Source organism: Coregonus lavaretus, assembly GCF_964263955.1.
Source record: "Coregonus lavaretus genome assembly, contig: HAP1_SCAFFOLD_2875, whole genome shotgun sequence".
NCBI classification, from domain to species: domain Eukaryota; kingdom Metazoa; phylum Chordata; class Actinopteri; order Salmoniformes; family Salmonidae; genus Coregonus; species Coregonus lavaretus.
The window spans coordinates 42,501-66,429 of NW_028162496.1; the positions used below are offsets into that span (position 1 = coordinate 42,501).

The following is a 23,929-nucleotide window of genomic DNA, read 5'->3' on the forward strand; positions in this document are numbered from 1 at the left end:
AAGCAGAGTACCATTATTCACATAATGCCATCGATTATAAGTCAGGGCAAGAAAAACAAACATAAGAAAACTATTTCTTAAAGACAAAGTTTGTGTCAATACTAAAGGAAGAACATGTCTTAGCATTGAAACGGAAGACAAACAAACGAATAGACAAAACGTAAGAGGAGAAAAATCCACAGGATTGGTATAGTGTGGGTGTATGTGTGAAATAGGGAATACCCTCGATGGCACAAAACTCCTCTGTGTAACTCCCTGTGTTAACGTTGTTATAGTGCTCCTTCCCTAACCCTCTCTATTAAAAGTGTCTGTAATGCCCACAGAGATAGATAGAGGACTCATCTTTGTATCTGTGTTGCATTATGGCATCTGTGGTTAGTTACAGCCATCTAAAGTGCTCTATCTATCTCTATGGTAACGCCTCATCAAATGTGGCACCATTAATAGCCTGTTAGTGAGGGCTGCTGGGTACTGGAGTCCTCCTCTAGTCTGACATACTACACCATCTGTAATGAATCAAGAGGCTACTAGTAGTTACTTGTACTGAACCTCTAAATAGAAGGACTACTGTACATGCTAGACATTATTTATCTATCTTGTATCAATGAGCAAAGTCAACATTCTTCCTCAAAATTCTCAGAATTTGCTCAGGTCTCTTCAGGAAATAGGCATTAACATGACAATGGTCAGACGTGAACTTGATACTTTTATCATTAGTAACAATCAGTCGCCGCATAAACGGTCAAATAAAAAGCCCTTTGTATCTATCTTCATATTAGAATGTTCATTTGTTGCAAGCTTTGTCAAGACACCGACACTCACTTTAAACGACGTGAGTTCAGTTCTACTGATAAGAGTTGTTTTTACTGGCTTGGCTCACACATATTATCCAGTGTGTGTCCCAAATGGCACCCTATTCCCTCCATATAGTACACTACTTTTGACCAGGTTTCTGGTCAAATAAAGTGCACTCCACATGAAATAGGGTGCCATTTGAGACACAGCATTTATTCAGACTGAGGAGCCATTTGCAGGATGCTTGTAGTGAGCTGGGGAACATAGTACACATGCATAACGTCAGAGGCCCACTGGGGTAAATCTCTGTTGTTTTAACGGGCTACTAGAGTACTCTGACAACGTCATTACTGACCACCAACATGGGGAGATGCCAGGACTGGAGTCTGACACCACACTACACTCAGACAGGGGGAGATGGAGATGGAGGAGGGAGGGACGGGATACAAAGGTGGAGAAGGAGACAGTGGGAGAGAAAGAGACAGCAAAGAGAGGTGTAAAGAGATAGAAATGGGGGTGAGTCAGAGAGAGAGAAAAATTGCGAGTGCAAGGCAGAAAAAGCGAGAGAGAGAAAGAAAGAAACGAGAGAGAGAAGGAAAGAAGAGAGAGAAGGAAAGAAGAGCGAGAAGGAAAGAAGTCCCTCATCTGCTGCTGGTGTGAAGGGAAAGAGAAAGGTAGTGTGAATATCAGTCTGCCTCTCCAAACACACCAGGCCCACCTACCACCACCGGAGAGGCCAAACAATGAAATACAAGACACCTTTAACCACTTGAAAGTACGGACTCATGTGCACTCCTGCTCCAGTACTGGGGTCGCGTTTCCAATGGGTTTTCTCTGGTGTTGCCTTGGAAGTCAAAACCTCTCTTTTCTGTGTGTGTGTGTGTATGTGTGTACGTACATGTGTGTGCGTACGTGTGTGTCTCACCACAGGGAATTCAGGCCCTGCTCAACAACCTCGTTTATTTGTCTAGGAAAGTGTCTCCCCGTTTCTCCCCTCATTATTCTACTGCTCCCTTCTTCTCATCTCAGCAGCTCCTACTGTACCTCGCTGTACTGTACCCTACTGTACTCTACTTTACTGTACTGCACCTCACTGTACTGTACCCTAATGTACTGTACCTCACTGTACTGTACCCTAATGTACTGTACTGTACCTCACTGTACTGTACCCTAATGTACTGTACCCTACTTTACTGTACCTCACTGTACTGTACCCTAATGTACTGTACTGTACCCTACTGTACTGTACCTCACTGTACCCTAATGTACTGTACTGTACCTCACTGTACTGTACTGTACCTCACTATACTGTACCCTAATGTCCTGTACTGTACCTCACTGTACCCTAATGTACTGTACTTTACCCTACTGTACTGTACTGTACCTCACTGTACTGTACCCTACCCTAATGTACCTCACTGTACTGTACCCTACTGTAGCTCACTGTACTGTACCCTACTGTACCTCACTGTACTGTACCCTACTGTACTGTACCTCACTGTACTGCACCCTACTGTACTGCACCCTACTGTACTGTACTGCACCCTACTGTACTGTACTGTACTGCATCCTACTGTACTGTACCCTAATGCACTGCACCCAAACCCTACTATACTGTACTGCACTCTACTGTATTGCACTGCAGCCTGCTGTACTGCACCCTACTGTACTGCACTGCACCCTACTGTACTGCACCCTACTGTACTGTACCCTAATGCACCCTACCCTACTGTACTGCACTGTACTGTATTGCATTGAAGCCTACTGTACTGTACTGCACCCTACTGTACTGCACCGCACCGTACTGTACCCAACCGTACTGCACTCCACCCTACTGTACTGCACCCTACTCTAATGTACTGTACCGTACTGCACCCTACAGTACTCTACTGCACCCTACTGTACTGCACCATACCCTACTGTACTGCACCATACCCTACTGTACTGTACAGCACCCTACTGCACTGTAATGTACTGCACCCTACTGTACTGTACCCTAATGCACCCTACTCTAATGTACTGTACCGTACTGCACCCTACAGTACTCTACTGCACCCTACTGTACTGCACCATACCCTACTGTACTGCACCATACCCTACTGTACTGTACCCTACTATACAGCACCATACCCTACTGTACTGCACCCTACTGTACTGTACAGCCCCCTACTGCACTGTAATGTACTGCACCTTACTGTACTGTACCCTAATGCACTGCACCCTACCCTACTGTACGGGACTCTACTGTATTGCACTGCACCCTACTGTACTGCACTGCACCCTACTGTACTGCACCCAACCCTACAGTACTGTACTGATCCCTACTGTACTGTACCCTACTGTACTGTACCCTACTGTACTGTACTCCACCCTACTGTACTGTTATATACTGCACCTTACCGTACTGTACAGCTCACGACCGTCACAAGACATCACAGTGAGGGATGTATTGCAAAAGGAAATAGCAAAATGGCCTTATACAGGGAAAGATGGGTTAATCTGTGGACATCAGAGGGCTAGAGTTAAGATCAGAATGAATGGTGGATTGGCCGCTGTGGGTGATAATTCAGCACTTGCAGAGAGAGGAAATTAGGAATATATCATTATTTAACTACATGTACTGTACATGTGAGCAAAAATAGCTGTAAGTAGCAGTAGAAGTATTGTTTTCCATTAAATTTACTCCAATCAGGGAGGGATGGTACGGTAGGGGGTAAAATATAAAGAAATAAAAAATCTAAATTAGGTGGATTAGAAATTATGCAAACAATTAATTTGATAGAACCCACAATATATCTGCAATATTAAAGCTGATCTACCCCTGCATTTTTTTAAATCAACATTTAAAAAAAGACCTGGGTTCAAAAACCATTTGAAATAATTTAAATACTTTACCTGTGCTTGATTGAGCTTGCCTGTTGCAATTGAAACAATAGGAAAGTCCCAAAAGTGCAAACCTCACCCACCTGGCACTCCAGGCAGGCAAACGCTAAAAGTGTTTGAAAGATTTCAAGTGGTATTTGCACCCAGGTCTGGGGGAAACCCTAGACCCTAAACCTGTGCATGAATGTAGCATTATTTGGATTTGCGGTGAGGAACTAATGGGGTGTTTGGTAAACATGGGTGGCGTATGGGCAGCGGTATGTGCGTGTGTGTTTGGGTATATGTGTGTGTGCCAATGGTCTCCAGCTGTCAGCACCACAGGGCAACCGCGCTAATGGGGGCTCTGGGGGGCTCAACTCGGCACGTCACCCGCCTCACCCCCTCTTCCTGCCCCTTAAAAGCCTGTCACCTTTAGGCCATTGTTCCCAGCCGGTCCACCTCCCTCTGGTTCTCCCCTGGTCCCCCCGTCTGTCTATGTCTGTCTAAGGTGTAGAGTGGGAGTTTGGCTCAGGACCATGTTTCCACAGTGCTAATCCATTCACCCTCATCCGCCACACCTACACCCCAAATCACACCTCACCCGTCTCTGATGATGAGAGGAGACGGGTTCAAAACCAGAGCTCACGTTTCCCAGGGTTAGGATGGAGGGATGACAGGGACGGGGACGGGGACGGGGGACGGAGAAGGAAGGAATATAGAGGGGCTAGTGTGAGTCAAAGCAGAGACAGTCATTGAACATACTATCAGTCAGACAGTCATTTAACATACTAGCAGTCAGACAGTCATTTAACATACTATCAGTCAGACAGTCATTGAACATACTATCAGTCAGACAGTCATTGAACATACTATCAGTCAGACAGTCATTGAACATACTATCAGTCAGACAGTCATTGAACATACTAGCAGTCAGACAGTAATTGAACATACTAGCAGTCAGACAGTCATTGAACATACTAGCAGCCAGACAGTCATTGAACATACTAGCAGTCAGACAGTCATTGAACATACTAGCAGTCAAACAGTCATTTAACATACTAGCAGTCAGACAGTCATTTAACATACTAGCAGCCAGACAGTCATTGAACATACTAGCAGCCAGACAGTCATTGAACATACTAGCAGCCAGACAGTCATTGAACATACTAGCAGTCAGACAGTCATTTAACATACTAGCAGTCAGACAGTCATTTAACATACTAGCAGTCAGACAGTCATTGAACATACTAGCAGTCAGACAGTCATTGAACATACTATCAGTCAGACAGTCATTGAACATACTAGCAGCCAGACAGTCATTGAACATACTAGCAGTCAGACAGTCATTTAACATACTATCAGTCAGACAGTCATTGAACATACTATCAGTCAGACAGTCATTGAACATACTAGCAGTCAGACAGTCATTGAACATACTAGCAGTCAGACAGTCATTGAACATACTAGCAGTCAGACAGTCATTGAACATACTAGCAGTCATACAGTCATTGAACATACTAGCAGCCAGACAGTCATTGAACATACTAGCAGCCAGACAGTCATTGAACATACTAGCAGTCAGACAGTCATTGAACATACTAGCAGTCAAACAGTCATTGAACATACTAGCAGTCAGACAGTCATTTAACATACTAGCAGCCAGACAGTCATTGAACATACTATCAGTCAGACAGTCATTTAACATACTAGCAGTCAGACAGTCATTTAACATACTAGCAGTCAGACAGTCATTGAACATACTAGCAGCCATACAGTCATTGAACATACTAGCAGCCATACAGTCATTGAACATACTAGCAGTCAGACAGTCATTGAACATACTAGCAGTCAAACAGTCATTTAACATACTAGCAGTCAGACAGTCATTTAACATATTAGCAGCCAGACAGTCATTTAACATACTAGCAGCCAGACAGTCATTGAACATACTAGCAGTCAGACAGTCATTTAACATACTATCAGTCAGACAGTCATTGAACATACTATCAGTCAGACAGTCAATTAACATACTAGCAGTCAGACAGTCATTGAACATACTAGCAGTCAGACAGTCATTTAACATACTATCAGTCAGACAGTCATTGAACATACTATCAGTCAGACAGTCATTTAACATACTATCAGTCAGACAGTCAATTAACATACTAGCAGTCAGACAGTCATTGAACATACTAGCAGTCAGACAGTCAATTAACATACTAGCAGTCAGACAGTCATTGAACATACTATCAGTCAGACAGTCATTGAACATACTATCAGTCAGACAGTCATTGAACATACTAGCAGCCAGACAGTCATTGAACATACTAGCAGTCAGACAGTCATTTAACATACTATCAGTCAGACAGTCATTGAACATACTATCAGTCAGACAGTCATTGAACATACTATCAGTCAGACAGTCATTGAACATACTAGCAGTCAGACAGTCATTGAACATACTAGCAGTCAGACAGTCATTGAACATACTAGCAGCCAGACAGTCATTGAACATACTAGCAGCCAGACAGTCATTGAACATACTAGCAGTCAGACAGTCATTGAACATACTAGCAGTCAAACAGTCATTTAACATACTAGCAGTCAGACAGTCATTTAACATACTATCAGTCAGACAGTCATTTAACATAATAGCAGTCAGACAGTCATTGAACATACTATCAGTCAGACAGTCATTGAACATACTATCAGTAAGACAGTCATTGAACATACTAGCAGTCAGACAGTCATTTAACATATTAACAGCCAGACAGTCATTGAACATTCTAACAGTCAGACAGTCATTGAACATACTATCAGTCAGACAGTCATTGAACATACTATCAGTCAGACAGTCAATTAACATAATAGCAGTCAGACAGTCATTGAACATACTATCAGTCAGACAGTCATTGAACATACTATCAGTAAGACAGTCATTGAACATACTAGCAGTCAGACAGTCATTTAACATATTAACAGCCAGACAGTCATTTAACATTCTAACAGTCAGACAGTCATTCAACATACTAGCAGTCAGACAGTCATTTAGCAAGGCAGCTCTCTGATGGATGGCTCTCCTGGCTATTCTATTGGTTCTATAATCTATACTTCACTACTGAGGAGATGGGTCTGTACTGGGTATGGTATGGTGGTCAGTCTGTGTGTGTGTGTGTGTGTGTGTGTGTGTGTGTGTGTGTCTGTGTCAAATCAAATCTAATTATATAAGCCAGATGTGTCAAATACAACAGGTGTAGACCTTACAGTGAATTGCTTACTTACAAGCCCTTAACCAACAATGCAGTTGTAAGAAAAATAAGTGTTAAGTAAAAAATAGATAAGTAAAAAATAATTGAAGAGCAGCAGTAAAATAAAATAACAGTAGGGAGGCTATATACAGGGGGTACCGGTACAGAGTCAATGTGCGGGGGTACAGGTTAGTCCAGGTAATTGAGGTCATTGTGGGTAGAGTGTGAGTGTGTGTGACTCACCACCTGCATGGCGGAGCTCCTTGGTGGGTGTGGCTCGATGAGCAGCTGACATGGGGTTTGTCCGAAACCCCTGATCTGTGCCTCCACAGCCTGGCGAGAGAGAGAGAGAGAGAGAGAGAGGTATAGAGAGAGAGAGAGAGAGAGGGGGGGGGAGAGAGAGAGGGGGGGGAGAGACAGGCGTGTTAGGTGGCGCTAATTAAGAGATATAGGACCATAAATGTCACAGGAGACACCGCCTCTCAGCTCTGGACAACATCAGGGGCCACAGAGTCAAAGTAACACAGGGCTGGGAGGACAGAGAGATGTACTAGTGTATGGTCAACACAGTAAAGAATACATACAGCAACAGAGGTAGGTGTGTATAGGACTCTAGGTGAGATGGGGGTACAGAGAGAAAGCGAGAGAGAGAGAGAGAGAGAGAGAGAGAGAGAGAGAGAGAGAGAGAGAGTAAATACAACCCAATACATTGTAAATACAACCCATAATTATGTTTATTTATTTTCCATTTTGTACTTTAACTGTTTGCACATTGTTACAACATTGTATATAGACAGAATGACATTTGAAATGTCTTTATTCTTTTGGAACTTCTGAGTGTAATGTTTACTGTTCATTTTTTATAGTTTATTTCACTTTTGTTTATCATCTATTTCACTTGCTTTGGCAATGTTAACATATGTTTCCCATGCCAATAAAGCCCCTTAAATTGAAATTGAATTGAGAGAGAGAGAGCGAGCGAGAGAAAGATCTTGGGCAGGAAAGACAGAGCTTAAGTGAGAGACTGCACTGTGTGAGAGAGTGAGTGTGGAGAAGAGCAGAGTACTGTGTGAGACTACAGTGGTTGAGGCTGAGCCGGGGTTGGCCTGGGCTCTGGGAGTGATCTCATAGAGAAGGCCTGTACTGACTGCAGATGGGATTTCCATGAGAAAGCATTGCTGTGAACGGCACTGCTTATCCCTATTGTCTGAAACTAACCAGAGACGAGAGAGAGAGAGATACTCAGCTAAGCCTGCAGACTCAGACTATACTTAATGTATACTAATACCTGGGATTCATGCGAAATGGCACCCTATTCTCCATTTAGTGCACTTCTTTTGACCAGACCCCTATCTGGACTGGTCAAAAGTAGTGCACTACATAGGGAAGTGGGTGTCATTTCAGACCCAGACCTATACTCCAGGCTCTGCCTGCCATCCTACCTTCCAGCTTTTGCGGAGGATCACAGTGTACTAAAAAAGAGATGGTTCCTAATCTCTAACAGGTAGGAGAAAATCTCCCGGCCTAGACTCCAGGCCTCCGACCGACGCCAGTTGATATGTGAGCGTCAGAAAGCCCAGGGCTTTGGTTCTCCCTCCCTCCCCCCACCTCTCTCTCTCCCTCCCTCTCTCCTCTCTCTCCCCCCTCTTTCTCTCTCCCACCCTTCTTTTCTCTGCCAGTCAAGCTTTGATCCCCCTCTCCTCTCACAGCTGAGGAGAACAATGGGATCTGTCCCTCCCTCTTTATTTAGTGTAAATCCACTCCTGGGTCCATTAGACTGGGCCATCGATTACAAACAGATGATCTACTGAGCATCCCAAATGGCACCCTACACTCTACATAGGGCCCTGGTCAAAAGGAGTGCACTATTAAGGGAATAGGGTGCCATTTGGGACACATACCTACAGTCAGAAAGAGGATCTTGAAATACCAGACAATGCATGTAGGGGTTCTCGGAAAAGCCCAAGTCATTAAGTCAATGGAATGGGAGTCAGGGCAGGGCAAGATAGCGATTAGCGCTAGCTAGCTAACCCAATGTCTTCACAGCATCACTGTTGGATGAAGGGGAACTAAAGATTACTTTTAGAAGATCATTTCAGATTTACATAGAAATGTCAATGACACAGAATAAGAACACTTTTCAGTATTTTCCGTGGCGTGAATGTGAGTGGTGTTTCCAGGCGCTAGCTCTAGCTGCCTTAGTAGCTTGGCACAAGTCCAGCAGGAGGATTCAATTGAGGTGATTGATCAAAGTGTGTGAGCCTGGGGTGTGAGGGGTAGTCCGTCAGGACCCCTAGGAACATCTGTGCCGGTGTAATTAGCTGTGGTCTGTCGTGTTCATCCAAAATACATTTGGCAAAAGCCTTACCATATAGATCCCTATATTATGCCATACTTATTCAATTAAATACCAAATAATCCTATATTAACATTTCTCTGATATCACATTTTAACAACCAAAAATATGATAAAAAGACCACTTCCATCAGATCATGAGCTGGACTGTGTGTACAGTATAGTGAGATGTTGGCCTCTCTCCCTACGGCCTCTATAGAGGACAACAGAACACGCTCTGTAGCTCCGTACTTAGTCCTCCTCATCTCCTGCCATTCAGCTGCCCTTCATGCTCAGTGACTGGAGCATCGCATGGCGGGCACCGAGGGCAGACGCTGATTTATCACCTCATTCAGTTCATTCCCATCCAGATGTGCTTGAGCCCACCACCTACCTACCCACGCATGCAGATTCATTACCAGGACCAGTGGGGAGAGGGGGGCTGTGGTCGGTCATTTCTCCAGCTAGAGGCCCATTACCCAGGCATGGCCAGGAGCATGGTGCATGGTTAATACAACCAGCTGCTAAATTGGATCTCTGACACCCACTATTTACCTTGGAGCTGCTCTGATGATCAGGAGAATGAATAAATCCACACCCCGCACGGCATGGTGCCATCAGAGAGAGAGAGTAGAAAAACAGTGTGTGTGTGTTTGTTTGTTTGTGTGTGTGTGTGTGTGTGAGAGAGAGAAAGAGAGAACGATTGAAGAGAGACAGCACGCGAGAGAAAGAGATTTGAGGTGTATTGCATGAACACACATATACATGAATGAAGAGAGGGAGTGAAGGTGTGTGAGTCTAAGAAAGAGTTTGTTGTCACCCTCCTCCTCCCCCTGTGTAGAGTCCAATCAGCTGGGTAGGTTTCTCCACACACCCGACTGAACCCCGGCGTTAGTTTTAATTAGTAAAATAAACCAGCAATGCGTCTCTAGCCCCGAGCCGTAGCCAGCCTCAGCCCCTCAGTGTTTGTGCGGAAGCAGGCCTGTGGAAGAGGTGGAAATGGGTTCGTAGTCTGGGCCGTGTCAGGGCCAGGAGCCAAGGGGGGTGGAGGTTGGGATGGAGGGGGGGTAACGCCAGGGGAGCCTGCCACTACTGAGTGACAACTGCTTCAGCCGTGGTCCTGGTCTGGTCTGGGCTAGGCCTTCCGAGGCTGGTTTGTGTCAGAACAGGCAATGGAGGAGGGGTGGTGGTGGAGGGGGGTAGGGAGGGACAGGGTAGGGAGGGACTGGCTCTGGGTTTCTGCCAGGCTGGCAGCTGGAAGAGAGGCTCCCTGCCCCAGAGGCCTTAGTCTACACAGGCCATGCCATGGTAGGGTGGAGGGTGGGGTGGAATGGGGTGGAGAGGGGGTTCTAGCTGAGCGTTTGGAATGTCTCAAGGCAGATTAGGGAACGCTGCGGAGACCTTTGCCATGTTTTCCCAGACGGTGATTGCTTCCTGTTCATGCTCTCCCTCCGCCACCGAGAGAAAATCAGCTCCCTTCTTCTTTCTTCCTCTTCCTTCTTCTCTGTGTTGACTCATGCCACATAAAGAGAAACACTTTCTTACCGCACTGGGACAGAGTCTGGGAGTACTGGTACAGGGGTTCCCCTTCTCTTTCTCGCTCTCTCCTGCTCTCTCTCTCTTTCTCACCCTCTCCTGCTCTCTCTCTCTCTCTCTCTCTCCTGCTCTCTCTCTCTCTCATGCTCTCAATCTCCATCTCTCCTGCTCTCTCTCTCTCTCTCCATCTCTCCTGCTCTCTCTCCATCTCTCCTGCTCTCTCTCTCCATCTCTCCTGCTCTCTCTCTCCATCTCTCCTGCTCTCTCTCCATCTCTCCTGCTCTCTCTCTCCATCTCTTCTGCTCTCTCTCTCCATCTCATCTCTCCTGCTCTCTCTCTCTCTCTCATCTCTCCTGCTCTCTCTCTCCATCTCTCTCTCCATCTCACGCTGTCCTTTGTCTGCGACTATGGAAAATCTCATGGCCGTCGCACACCAGTGACAATACACAGACGGGAACAGTCTGCATTTTACAGCTTTCGCGTAATACGAGTATAAATTAAACATACCCACGCAAACGGGAACCTGCCTTGAGTTGTCGCACAACCCCCTCAAACCAGACAATACACCAAGGCCATCCTCGGTTATTCATTTCCCTTCATTCAAAACGAAGTGCGGTTATGCGGTTACTGTGATGCGTTTATTTGCATAAAAACAGCATGTTTTACTTCCAGATCCAGCTTGTCAAGTGGTTGAGTAAATCAAATGACTGCAGCCTCGCTGCAGAGGGGGTCTTTCTCCATCATTTAAATGTATAGAATATAGAGACTTCATCAGATACGGACCAGTGCCCCTAAAGAAGATTGGCCTTGCCAGTGGCCCCACATAATCACATACCTATATACCATAACATTGTCGTATGGGCAAGCGTATAGGAGACAGTGACCTCTTCCCAGCAAGTTTCCAACATCACACGTCTTTATAAATGTCAGCTGGGAATTTAATGAAGAGAGTGACTCTTAAGATGGGTCCTCTTGTACATTAGCCTAAGCAAACCATCCCAGAGCTAGCTAGTGGAACAGTTGAGTCACTTTGACCTTCAGCTTAACACCCACTGACGCTTATCAACCTCAAACACTGTACCACAGTGAGTGCACTGCTGGAAAATATGACTATTATCGCCCTACTATCTCCTTGTTGAACGCTGATGTCAAGATGGTGTTTTTCTGGTCATGTCTCTGATAGTAAAAGTTCGGAGGGAGGTTCCGAGTGTAAATGTGTTTTAGTTGGTGAACGGGTAATGTTGTTGATTTCAAATGTATACACTTTATTCAAACTGTACGTCATAATAGTGTCATAAAATCATATTAAACACAACATTAGTAATTGCTAAATTGTGATATCAGAGCAATTATAATATTTGTTACGGATCATTTGTTTGGGGCTTCAGAGTATCTTCAATAAAATAAATATTGCATTATAGAGGAAGTTATGTTGTCCAGCTTTTTAGGGTACACTGTGTTATCTCTGGAGGCTATTAGAGCCGGGACGATACCGTTATCGGTATATTTTTTCCATTACAAAAAATGAAAACACTAAGCAGACCAATCTCTTTAGTTCTTTAAAAACCTGCTGTATGTTAAATATTGTGTGCTATACATGTGAATAATGTTGATAATGTAAATAATGTTTGTTTCCAACATTAGAGCTGTTTTCCTAAAGAAGTTAAACCCGCTTTGTGTTTTGTTCCCTTGCTGCGATACTAACGAGTATCATGATACTGGTATCGTCCTGATCCTAGAGGTTACACAGTATACACAGTGCACTCTGGGCCAGAAGAGGCTGTCTCAGTGGCTGGCTGCCATGTCTGGCACCCTGAGTTACACTTCAGTGGCGCCGTTTTAGACGAGAAACGGTAGTTGTGGGGGTCAGCACCCTGTTCGCCTGCCGCAGATTTGTGAGAGTGTCAATGAGAGAGTTAGCGCTGTAAGCTAGCGGGCTAGCCATGGTTTATTTCTATATTGGTGTACTGTGTTGCTCCTGTGGGGAGAGAGGGAGAGGCTGCCTGCCTGTTAGTTCAAAGTGAAGGGAGGATGAATAATGAATGAAAGTAGAGAGAAAAACACAAACACACTCCCAATTTTTAAGGGCTTTCTCAGACCTTAAAGTGGAGCACTTCATATAGCGAGTACTTTCAGAGGGATCCCAGTGCTGGAGAAGAAAGCCTGCTGGGTTCAGCAACTCCTAGTCAACTTGACTGAATAGTACTTACTTACCACACAGCCCTGCTGTTGAATATAACACAAATAATAGCATCAATAATGTCGGAGCATTATACCTTTTGCTGATGCCAATTGAATTGGATTAAACATCCCAGTGAAGAGCTTTAATGGTTTTGTGTGATACCGTGGAGTAATTCATGTCCAGCAGGGGCTTTTAGAGATGGAAAAGACTAACAAATAATATGCATAAAATGTCATGTCAACTCTGTGTGTTACATCACCTCTCTGAGCATGGGGTCGGTGATGGAGTTGAGGTTGATGGTCCCTTCATAGGTCAGGTAGTAGAAGACGTTGAGAGACCTGGTGGCCTCAGGACCCTGCTGCTTGTAGCCAAAGATCAGGTCAATCCACTGGTGCAGCTGGCACGACACAAACTCACTCTCCAGAGCCTGGGAAGAGAGGAGGTGAGGAGAATCCACGGTTAGAGGGGATTTGGCTAAATGAAACGGTTATTGAGCAGATATTGAACAGAAAAGATGCAAACCATGTTCAGAGTGAGGCGGTGAGGGATCCTGGTTAGAGGGGATTTGGATAGATAGAGTGGTACAAGAGGATCCAAAGATTATATAAAAAATAGGAGGTAGGGAATCCTTGCAAATCATTTATTGAAGTTGATGTCACTCATAAGCCACAGAAACAAGAGGGGATTAGACAAAGTCAAATGATTCTTTAGCATATAGGTCTGCTGAAGCATTATGAGCATACAGGCCTACTAAACTGCAAGACTGCAAATTATGTTCGGCACTAATTGTTGTAATTCCAGAATGTTTATTCCACCCCCCCCAACCCCCACAAAAAGCTGCAACTCAAAGCAGAACTTGTTCAAAGTCATTTCAAAAGCAGATAGCAGAAGAGCAGCACTGATTATGATCTGCATAATGAAGAAAATGCTCCAAAAGATTCCAATGCTAATAATGTGAAAACATTAAACATGAGAACACTCTGTTCTAGTAGTACATTGGGGACTCATTTTGGACTTTCTTCCTCTTTCGTGGGATGACGAAACTAGATAATGTATATAGCGGTGCTTTGAGATGTCTCTGTCTCGCCATAACATTGAGATACAAGCTGTTTTTTTACTCATTAGCCGGCAAAGGAGGGAAAACATTTATGGTTTCTCATAAAAACAGCGATTGTGTTAATTTGTGGAAAAGCTGTCGGCACGGCAACAACAAAGGCTTCTAAACGCGTTCCAAATTAGAATGAGGAGGCCTTGATTGTCATTGCTGCCTTGTGTCACATTAATTCTGTGACAAAACATTAAACCGGTACACTTAAATGGCAATTTATATCATTTAAATGTTTAGAGCCGGGGCTGGCCCATCACTCACTTAAATGTGACTTTTTGACAGTTAATTTTCCTTCTAATTTTCTCTCACTCTCTTAATTATAACTTTCAATCAGGGAGGAATGACGGAGAGAGAGAGAGAGAGACAGAGAGAGAGAGAGAGAGACAGAGAGAGAGAAAGAAAGAGACGGGGAAAGAAAGGGAGCGAGAGAGAAAGGGAGAGCGAGAAGGACGAGATTCAGACACACAGAGAGAGAGAGAGAGAGAGAGAGAGAGAGAGAGAGAGAGAGAGAGAGAGAGAGAGAGAGAGAGATGCGAACGAGAAAGAGACGAGCGAGAAAAAGAGAGAGCGATCCGCTAGACGTCTGCTGCCTGTCTGCCATCATGACACATCCCCCCGACGGGGCGATCGAGCCTCAGCCTGATGGTAAACTGTGAAAGCTCTTGTATAATGACTTTATGAGAGGTGGAAACAATATCAATAAATTGGTCGGCGTCGAGGAGAGAGAAAAGGCCCTGGGGCGGCAGACCACTGACAGGTCTCTGGGTTTTAATGTGGAACTGGGTCTGCATCCCAAATGGAACCATATTAACTATATATATATATAGATAGCACACTATGTGCACTAAGTAGAGAACTGGGACGCAGCCTGGAAGTGGAGTGGAGGAAGAACACTATTAAAATGAGGACTGGTAACATTTGTCATATAAGTGCATAACAAATTGTGTGAATAGGTTTATGGTTATTATACGCCATGGTTCTTTTTGTAAATGTTCAACCATTATAATTCCTCAATTATAGTTTGGCAACCTGGAAACACATTGTGAAATGAGTAGCCACAGATAGCTCGATTATTTTAGTATTTCCCTTTATACTTTCAAACACGCCACAACACGTTCATTTTGGAAAAATGAGAGTATACCAATGTTTTGGGAGTAATTATTAACCAACAGAACACCCTTGGAACAGAACACCCCTGGAGTCTCCTTAGGTACAGAGTCCAGGCTTCTTGTCTGCATTCCCTCTGACATAAACACACTTATGTTAATATGTTCAAAGCTCTGTGTCAGAGAGTGATCCGTTTGATTAGGGCTACATATCTATTAGAATCCAGGACAAGCCTCTTAATGGCAAGCTGACTGGGGGCCGATGGGGGACCGGTGAGTGTGTGTGTGACAGAGAGAGATCAGACATTATGCGCTAGGCTTGACCTTTGACAGGGCCCTGCCCCCTCTGTTTCTAAACTAATGCCGAGTCTGATGGGCATTTAATGTACACTGCAATCTCCTGTCAATCAAGGCAGGGAAACAAAGAACAGCCTGTGTTATTGCAGCACCCTCTCCAGAGGCCCGCCTTTATGGTAATGACGTTCTAGCATTTGGGGAAGGGGAGAGGGGAATAGTATTGTGTGTGTGTGTGTGTGTGTGTGTGTGTGTGTGTGTGTGTGTGTGTGTGTGTGTGTGTGTGTGTGTGTGTGTGTGTCTGTCTCTGACTGAGATGCAATCGTTTGGTAGTGCCTAGAAATCCCCTCTCTCATCAGTGATTCAGGGAGCGTTTGGTAGTGCCTGCGGAGGTATAGTGAACTAGCTCTGTGGTGTGTCTTCAAAGCCTCTCAGTCTGCGCTGCTAAAAGAGAGGCCCATTGGCAATTCTACCCTGTGTTCTCCCAGACACGTTTGATCAACACATTTTTTAGGGGGTAGATCAGCTTTAATATTGCAGATAGATTGTAGCTTCCATCAATGTAATTGTCTGCATCATTTATATATTTATTTAAAAAATATATATTTTCCTTTATTATTTTCCCCAACCCCTCCCCTAATTGGAGTAAACTAATGGACGACAACAACACTTAGGCTTCTACAGTGCCTTGCAAAAGTATTCATCCCCCTTGGTGTTTTTCCTATTTTGTTGCATTACAACCTGTAATTTAAATTGATTTTTATTTGGATTTCATGTAATGGACACACAAAATAGTCCAAATTGGTGAAGTGAAATGAAAAAAATAACTTGTTTCAAAAAATTCTAAAAAATAAATAACGGAAAAGTGCATATGTATTCACCCCCTTTGCTATGAAGCCCCTAAATAAGATCTGGTGCAACCATTTACCTTCAGAAGTCACATAATTAGTTAAATAAAGTCCACCTGTGTGCAATCTAAGTGTCACATAATCTGTCACAGGATCTCAGTATATATACACCTGTTCTGAAAGGCCCCAGAGTCTGCAACACCACTAAGCAAGGGGCACCACCATGCAAGCGGCACCATAAAGACCAAGGAGCTCTCCAAACAGGTCAGGGACAAAGTTGTGGAGAAGTACAGATCAGGGTTGGGTTATAAAAAAATATCAGAAACTTTGAACATCCCACGGAGCACCATTAAATCCATTATTAAAAAATGGAAAGAATATGGCACCACAACAAACCTGCTAAGAGAGGGCCGCCAGCCAAAACTCACGGACCAGGCAAGGAGGGCATAATTCAGAGAGGCAACAAAGGGACCAAAGATAACATTTACATTTGTTACATTTACGTCATTTAGCAGACTTTCTTATCCAGAGCGACTTACAGGCGCAATTAGGGTTAAGTGCCTTGCTCAAGGGCACAGACAGATTTTTCACCTAGTCGACTCAGGGATTAGAACCAGCGACCTTTCGGTTACTGGCACAACTTAACCACTAAGCTACCTGCCGCCCAAAGCTCCACAGCGGAGATTGGAGTATCTGTACATAGGACCACTTTAAGCCGTACACTCCACAGAGCTGGGCTTTACAGAAGATTGGCCAGAAAAAAAGCCATTGCGTAAAGAAACGTTTGGTGTTCGCCAAATTTGTTTAATTTCACTTCACCAATTTGGACTATTTTGTGTATGTCCATTACATGAAATCCAAATAAAAATCCATTTAAATTACAGGTTGTAATGCAACAAAATAGGAAAAACGCCAATGGGGATGAATAATTTTGCAAGGCACTTTTTACAGATTTATTATGAACAGTCACAATGGACCAGTTTCATTTTAGCCCCCATTTCAGCCACCAAGCCTTCATCTAAAAACCCTTCTTAGTTAAGCTAAAGGTCTTTCAGCCACCAAGCCTTCATCTAAAAACCCTTCTTAGTTAAGCTAAAGGTCTTTCAGCCACCAAGCCTACATCTAAAAACCCTTCTTAGTTAAGCTAAAGGTCTTTCAGCCACCAAGCCTTCATCTAAAAACCCTTCTTAGTTAAGCTAAAGGTCTTTCAGCCACCAAGCCTTCATCTAAAAACCCTTCTTCGTTAGAGCCCAGAAGGCTTGTGAAGACCAGAGAGACAACAGATTCCTGAGGAGAGATCCAGATCCACTAAGGGAGATCCAGCAGGCAGCAGGGTTATTGATGGGCCAATTAGCAGCCAGTGTCTGTTTCATCCTGTTCCACCGGGAATCCTCTGATAATTAATGAATAATTTAGCATGCCTTTATGTAAATGCCTGGCAGGGGTTGGATAGCACCGAAATATCACTACACTACTGTTATCAGGAGGTTTCTATCACCAACTGCTGTGTATCGTCAAAGGTTCCGAGATCCCTTTGTTGCCAACTGAGAATAGTTTGTCGCCTAGTCATGTGTGATGCTTCAACTGCCAGACATTTAAACAATTTATAGTGGTGAATTATGACCAATAATATATAAATATATATTTTAAATCTGTCTCTAAAGGACAAAAAACATTTCTATTCATAGATTTCTGGGAGGAGAAAAGTGGGGTATAATTTCCCGGGGTCTCATTTTAGCGTTCCTTAAATTCCTCTGTCTGGGTTGTGATGTTGGTTCCAATGAAAACACAGGACAGGATTGGGTAAAAGTGACGGCACGCAAAGCTCACGTTTCCTCTACGTCTGTCTGATGCTACAGAGAGGAAGGGGAGAGGGGCTACCTTCATATAAACAGGGGCTCAGGGGTGACCTGTGTGTGTGTGTGTGTGTGTGTGTGTGCATTAGCACGCATGTGTGTGAGCATTCATGTGTGTGAGTCTGTGCCTAAGCTTCCAGGAGTTTACGTGCGTGCGTGCTTGCATGTGTTCGGGGGTGACCTGCTCTGACCCAAAACCCCTTGACTAATAATGTGTGCCGACTGGTTGCGACTGTGTTACGGTCTGGGTCGGGTCAGCCAATAGCTGCCAGACTTCCTGTGCTGCTGAGCTGGGCCGTGTGTGAGCTGCTCACAGCTGCCTGCCCCATGGAATTCTGGGAACTCTGGGATATGATGGCAGCCTTCCCGTTGACAGAAGTCCGGAGGGAGAGACTGGGTTCAGCCGCCGTTCGACCCTTAACTCTCCCAAATGTATTTAATCATTTTTTATTTTATTATAAAAACGTATTGTTTACCAAAGACCTGTTACAGATGGAGCTTCTCCATTGTTACTTTATTATCATCTTTCCTATTAGTAAGAGACACATTTATTCTGCCTGGTCACCAGTCCAAGTTGAGGACCTACAGTACAGAATAGGTTTATAGTGGTAAAACTAGGACAGTGGAACTAACCACCAACCAGTGACATACAAGTAACTGCCAAAATAATGGAAACACTTGAGTAAATGAGGGATACAAAGTATATTGAAAGCAGGTGCTTCCACACAGATGTGGTTCCTGAGTTAATTAAGCAATTAACATTGCATCATGCTTAGGGTCATGTATACAAATGCCCAGTTGCCCATTATTTTGGCTACCATGGTTAGAAGAAGAGTTCTCAGTGACTTTGAAAGAGGGGTCTCAAAGGAGCATAGCGGGTTTAAATGGTGTGTGGGTGTGTGTTTGGTTTTACTATCCTTGTGGGGATCCGAAGTCCCTACAAGGAAAAGGCTATTTTAGGTTTAGGGGTTAGATTTAGGGTTAAGGTTACAACTGGGGTTAGGAGTTAAGTTTAGAGTTAACGGTTAGGGTTAGGTTTAGGTGTAAGGGAAAATGTAAATTTGAATGGGAATCAAGTGTTTGGTCTCCACAAGGATAGTAAAACAAACATGTGTGTATGTCTGTCTCAATCACCAGACTCAACCCAATTGAACACTTATGGGAGATTCTGAAGCAGAGCCTAAGACAGCATTTCCACCACCCTCAACAAAACACCAAATTATGGAAATTATTGTGGAAGAATGTTGTCCCTACATCCCTCCAATAGAATTCCAGACACCTGTAGAATCTATGCCAAGGCGCATTGAAACTGTTTTGGCAGCTCGTGGTGGCCCAATGCCCTATTAAGACACTTCATGTTGGTGCTTCCTTTATTTTGGCAGTTAAATGTACATTGTCCATACATTGAACTTTATAGGGGTGGATTTCACTGCTCTTAATGGGGTGCCACTGAATGCTTTCCCCTTCCTTACCAGGCCCTAAAAAACCTTTTTAACCTTTTTAAGGACTTAAGGAAACCTGTCTGTAAGGAAACCTGTCTGTAAGGATGTTAAAATGTCACTTAACAAATCAATCCACTCATTTGCATGTGTGTGTGTGCGTGAGTGTGTGTGTAAACGAACACACATGTCCAGTGTAGGCAATGTGAGTGACAGCCTGTCTGTGCCCTATTGATTACAACTAGATTAGGGCAGACAATCATCAGGCTTACGCACTCCTACACTCCGCAGAAACAATCTACTCACAACACAATGGACAAAATCAAATCAGACACCCACACTGTATATAGACAGAATATTCAACAGCTCAGATCCCAGCTAAGTAACACTACTTACATACAGGGAAAATCAGATCAACCAATCAGCCCACAAATGACAGAAATCCCCAAGATCCCCATATAATATTTCCCCTCTCCCCCCCCTCTCCCCCTCTCTTCCTCCACTCCTTTCCAGGCATCTCCTCCTCCTTTCATCTGGGGTTCGTTTTGCTACATTTGTCTGATTAAAGGTCCTATTAGCTCGCCGTAGCCGAGGAGCCCGACGTCAGTTTGCAGTAGGCATGTGAATAAAGGAAATGGAATGTTAGCTTCCACGGCTGCTGCCTCCTCCTAGGCTCTCATTCCTTACGCCATCCCCCAGTTCCCCTCTCCCGTGCTGGGGGCCCAGGCTCTGAGCTCTGCCTCTGTGGCCCCTCATCGGGAAAACTTACACAGATACGCACAGACAAGCAAGCGCCCCCGTGCAAGCGCACACATCTTTTTCCTCTGTCTCTCCAATCAGCCAATCATGCAGCTTACAACACTGAGACTTCTGGGTACGGGTCATCTGCCAGACACACACACACACTGTAACGTCTTGCTGGTCTAAGTGGAACCTGAGACGAGACAGCAGGGTGAATATCCTGCTCGGCCGGTGACGAGAAGCAGAGTGAGTTGTGATTGTGTAAAATCTCCCCAAAACAAACATGTCACAGAGTATTTGGAGGGACTTGGAGGGAGGCCTGGCATATACTGCACTGTAGACTGTGGGTCGAGTCTAAAGTGTTATGTATGATTAATGGTAAAGAGTAGACAGTGGGAAAGTGCTATGGTTCTGATTCAATTAACCAATGCAATAAAGTTTTGACATGGCCCACACAGACATCAACTCTGGGACACACCAACTTTGTGTGATTGCCTACTTAATCAGTTCCCAACTTCCATATGATAAACGACTACTGCCCTCTAAAAGACGCTGAAATCCACAGAAGTGGGTCTGACAAAGATTAACGCAAGACTACCTGGGACTACCCGACTGTGTTTCAATTTCTCAAATAAATAAGGTTGTCACACACCATCCCAAACACACCCTCCCATTCACAGCTCCAGGCTGAGGGTCAAACTAAGCAGGAAGAACGGGTGATGAGTAAAACGGTTCATCATCAGACCCTAAAACTCAATTTCCAAGACAAGCATCATTCACCTAGAATAAGGCTAACAAGCTAACACATGAATCACCCCTATTAGCATCTACAGTAAGTATGTGAGTAACAAATGAATAAAAGCTATGCAAACACTCCAGGCTTATCCCAGGGACAGAAATACATGTACAGTACCATTAGTTAGAGTTGGTGGCAGAACGTATTGGATGGGGAATTGTTTGGATAGCTGTTGGGAGAGAGAGAGAACAGAGAATGGTGAGGCTGTCTCAAATGACTGTGGAGCAGACTGGAGTGTTTAGTTAGGCGGTCTGACAGTCATGTTCTGTGTCCACTCAGAGTGATCTCTTTCTGGGTAACATAGTTGAGGTGATTGGGTTACGGATCAATGGTGCTTAGATGATTTTAAAAAATTATGGCAGTGATTAACTTGTACTCTAAACCTACTATATTATAGGACTATGTGGTCCTCTGTAGCTCAGCTGGTAGAGCACGGCGCTTGTAACGCCAAGGTAGTGGGTTCGATCGCCGGGACCACCCATACACAAAAAAATAATAATGTATAAGTCGCTTTGGAAAAAAGCGTCCGCTAAATGGCATATTATATTATTATTATTATATATTTCTGTTGGAGAGGTTCATTCTTTCAGGTGAATTGCACGTGGGCAAGCGGATAACTTATTATTATTATTAATCATAATAATAATAATAAATATATATGTGTAGAAAATAGTAAAATATTAAAGAAAAACGCTTGAATGAGTAGGTGTGTCCAAACTTTTGACTGGTACTGTATATATACATTTTGAACGTTTGCCCACTGATAAAGACATAATTTTAATGGTAGGTTTATTTGAACCGTGAGAGACAGAATAACAACAAAAAAATCCAGAAAAACGCATGTCAAAAATGTTATAAATTGATTTGCATTTTAATGAGGGAAATAAGTATTTGACCCCTCTGCAAAACATGACTTAGTACTTGGTGGCAAAACCCTTGTTGGCAATCACAGAGGTCAGACGTTTCTTGTAGTTGGCCACCAGGTTCGCACACATCTCAGGAGGGATTTTGTCCCACTCCTCTTTGCAGATCTTCTCCAAGTCATTAAGGTTGAGGCTGACGTTTGGCAACTCGAACCTTCAGCTCCCTCCACAGATTTTGTATGGGATTAAGGTCTGGAGACTGGCTAGGCCACTCCAGGACCTTAATGTGTTTCTTCTTGAGCCACTCCTTTGTTGCCTTGGCCGTGTGTTTTGGGTCATTGTCATGCTGGAATACCCATCCACGACCCATTTTCCTGGCTGAGGGAAGGAGGGTCTCACCCAAGATTTGACGGTACATTGCCCCGTCCATCGTCCCTTTGATGCGGTGAAGTTGTCCTGTCCCCTTAGCAGAAAAACACCCCCAAAGCATAATGTTTCCACTTCCATGCTTGATGGTGGGGATGGTGTTCTTGGGGTCATAGGCAGCATTCCTCCTCCTCCAAACACGGCGAGTTGAGTTGATGCCAAAGACCTCGATTTTGGTCTCATCTGACCACAACACTTTCACCCAGTTTTCCTCTGAATCATTCAGATGTTCATTGGCAAACTTCAGACGGCCCTGTATATGTGCTTTCTTGAGCAGGGGGACCTTGCAGGTGCTGCAGGATTTCAGTCCTTCACGGCGTAGTGTGTTACCAATTGTTTTCTTGGTGACTACGGTCCCAGCTGCCTTGAGATCATTGACAAGATCCTCCCGTGTAGTTCTGGGCTGATTCCTCACCATTCTCATGATCATTGCAACTCCACGAGGTGAGATCTTGCATGGAGCCCCAGGCCGAGGGAGATTGACAGTTATTTTGTGTTTCTTCCATTTACGAATAATCGCACCAACTGTTGTCACCTTCTCACCAAGCTGCTTGGCGATGGTCTTGTAGCCCATTCCAGCCTTGTGTAGGTCTACAATCTTGTCCCTGTCATCCTTGGAGAGCTCTTTGGTCTTGGCCATGGTGGAGAGTTTGGAATCTGATTGATTGATTGCTTCTGTGGACAGGTGTCTTTTATACAGGTAACAAGCTGAGATTAGGAGCACTCCCTTTAAGTGTGCTCCTAATCTCAGCTCGTTACCTGTATAAAAGACACCTGGGAGCCAGAAATCTTTCTGATTAAGAGGGGGTCAAATACTTATTTCCCTCATTAAAATGCAAATCAATTTATAACATTTTTGACATGCGTTTTTCTGGATTTTTGTTGTTGTTATTCTGTCTCTCACTGTTCAAATAAACCTACCATTAAAATTATAGACTGATCATGTCTTTGTCAGTGGGCAAACGTACAAAATCAGCAGGGGATCAAAAACTTTTTTCCCTCACTGTATATATATATATATATATATATATATATATATATATATATATATATATATATATATATATATATATATATATATATATATATATATATATATATATATATATATATATATATATATATATATATATCAAAAGTTTGGGGTCACTTAGAAATTGTCCATTAAAATAACATCAAATTGATCAGAAATACAGTGTAGACATTGTTAATGTTGTAAATGGCTATTGTAGCTGGAAACGGCTGATTTTTAATGGAATATCTACATAGGCGTACAGAGGCCCATTATCAGCAACCATCAGTCCTGTGTTTCAATGGCACGTTGTGTTTGCTAATCAAAGTTGATCATTTTAAAAGGCTAATTGATCATTAGAAAACCCTTTTGCAATTATGTTAGCACAGCTGAAAACTGTTGTGCTGATTAAAAAAGCAATAAAACTGGCCTTCTTGAGACTAGTTGAGTATCTAGAGCATCAGCAATTGTGGGTTCGATTAC

At 43.8% G+C, this 23,929-nt stretch overlaps 1 protein-coding gene across 1 annotated transcript in view; it reads right to left on the bottom strand.

Annotated features, from left to right (window-relative positions):
• LOC311119198 (lipopolysaccharide-responsive and beige-like anchor protein) overlaps positions 1–20,364 on the bottom strand; it is a gene marked incomplete at its 5' end in the record, with an annotated part of 56,686 nt that extends 36,322 nt beyond the window's left edge. The window contains 3 exons of the mRNA XM_084193932.1: positions 7,149–7,238; positions 13,217–13,384; positions 20,296–20,364. Coding sequence (XP_084050058.1) covers positions 7,149–7,238; positions 13,217–13,384; positions 20,296–20,364 — 327 coding nt within the window. The remainder of the gene's footprint in view (positions 1–7,148; positions 7,239–13,216; positions 13,385–20,295) is intronic.
• Positions 20,365–23,929: the final 3,565 nt, after the last annotated feature.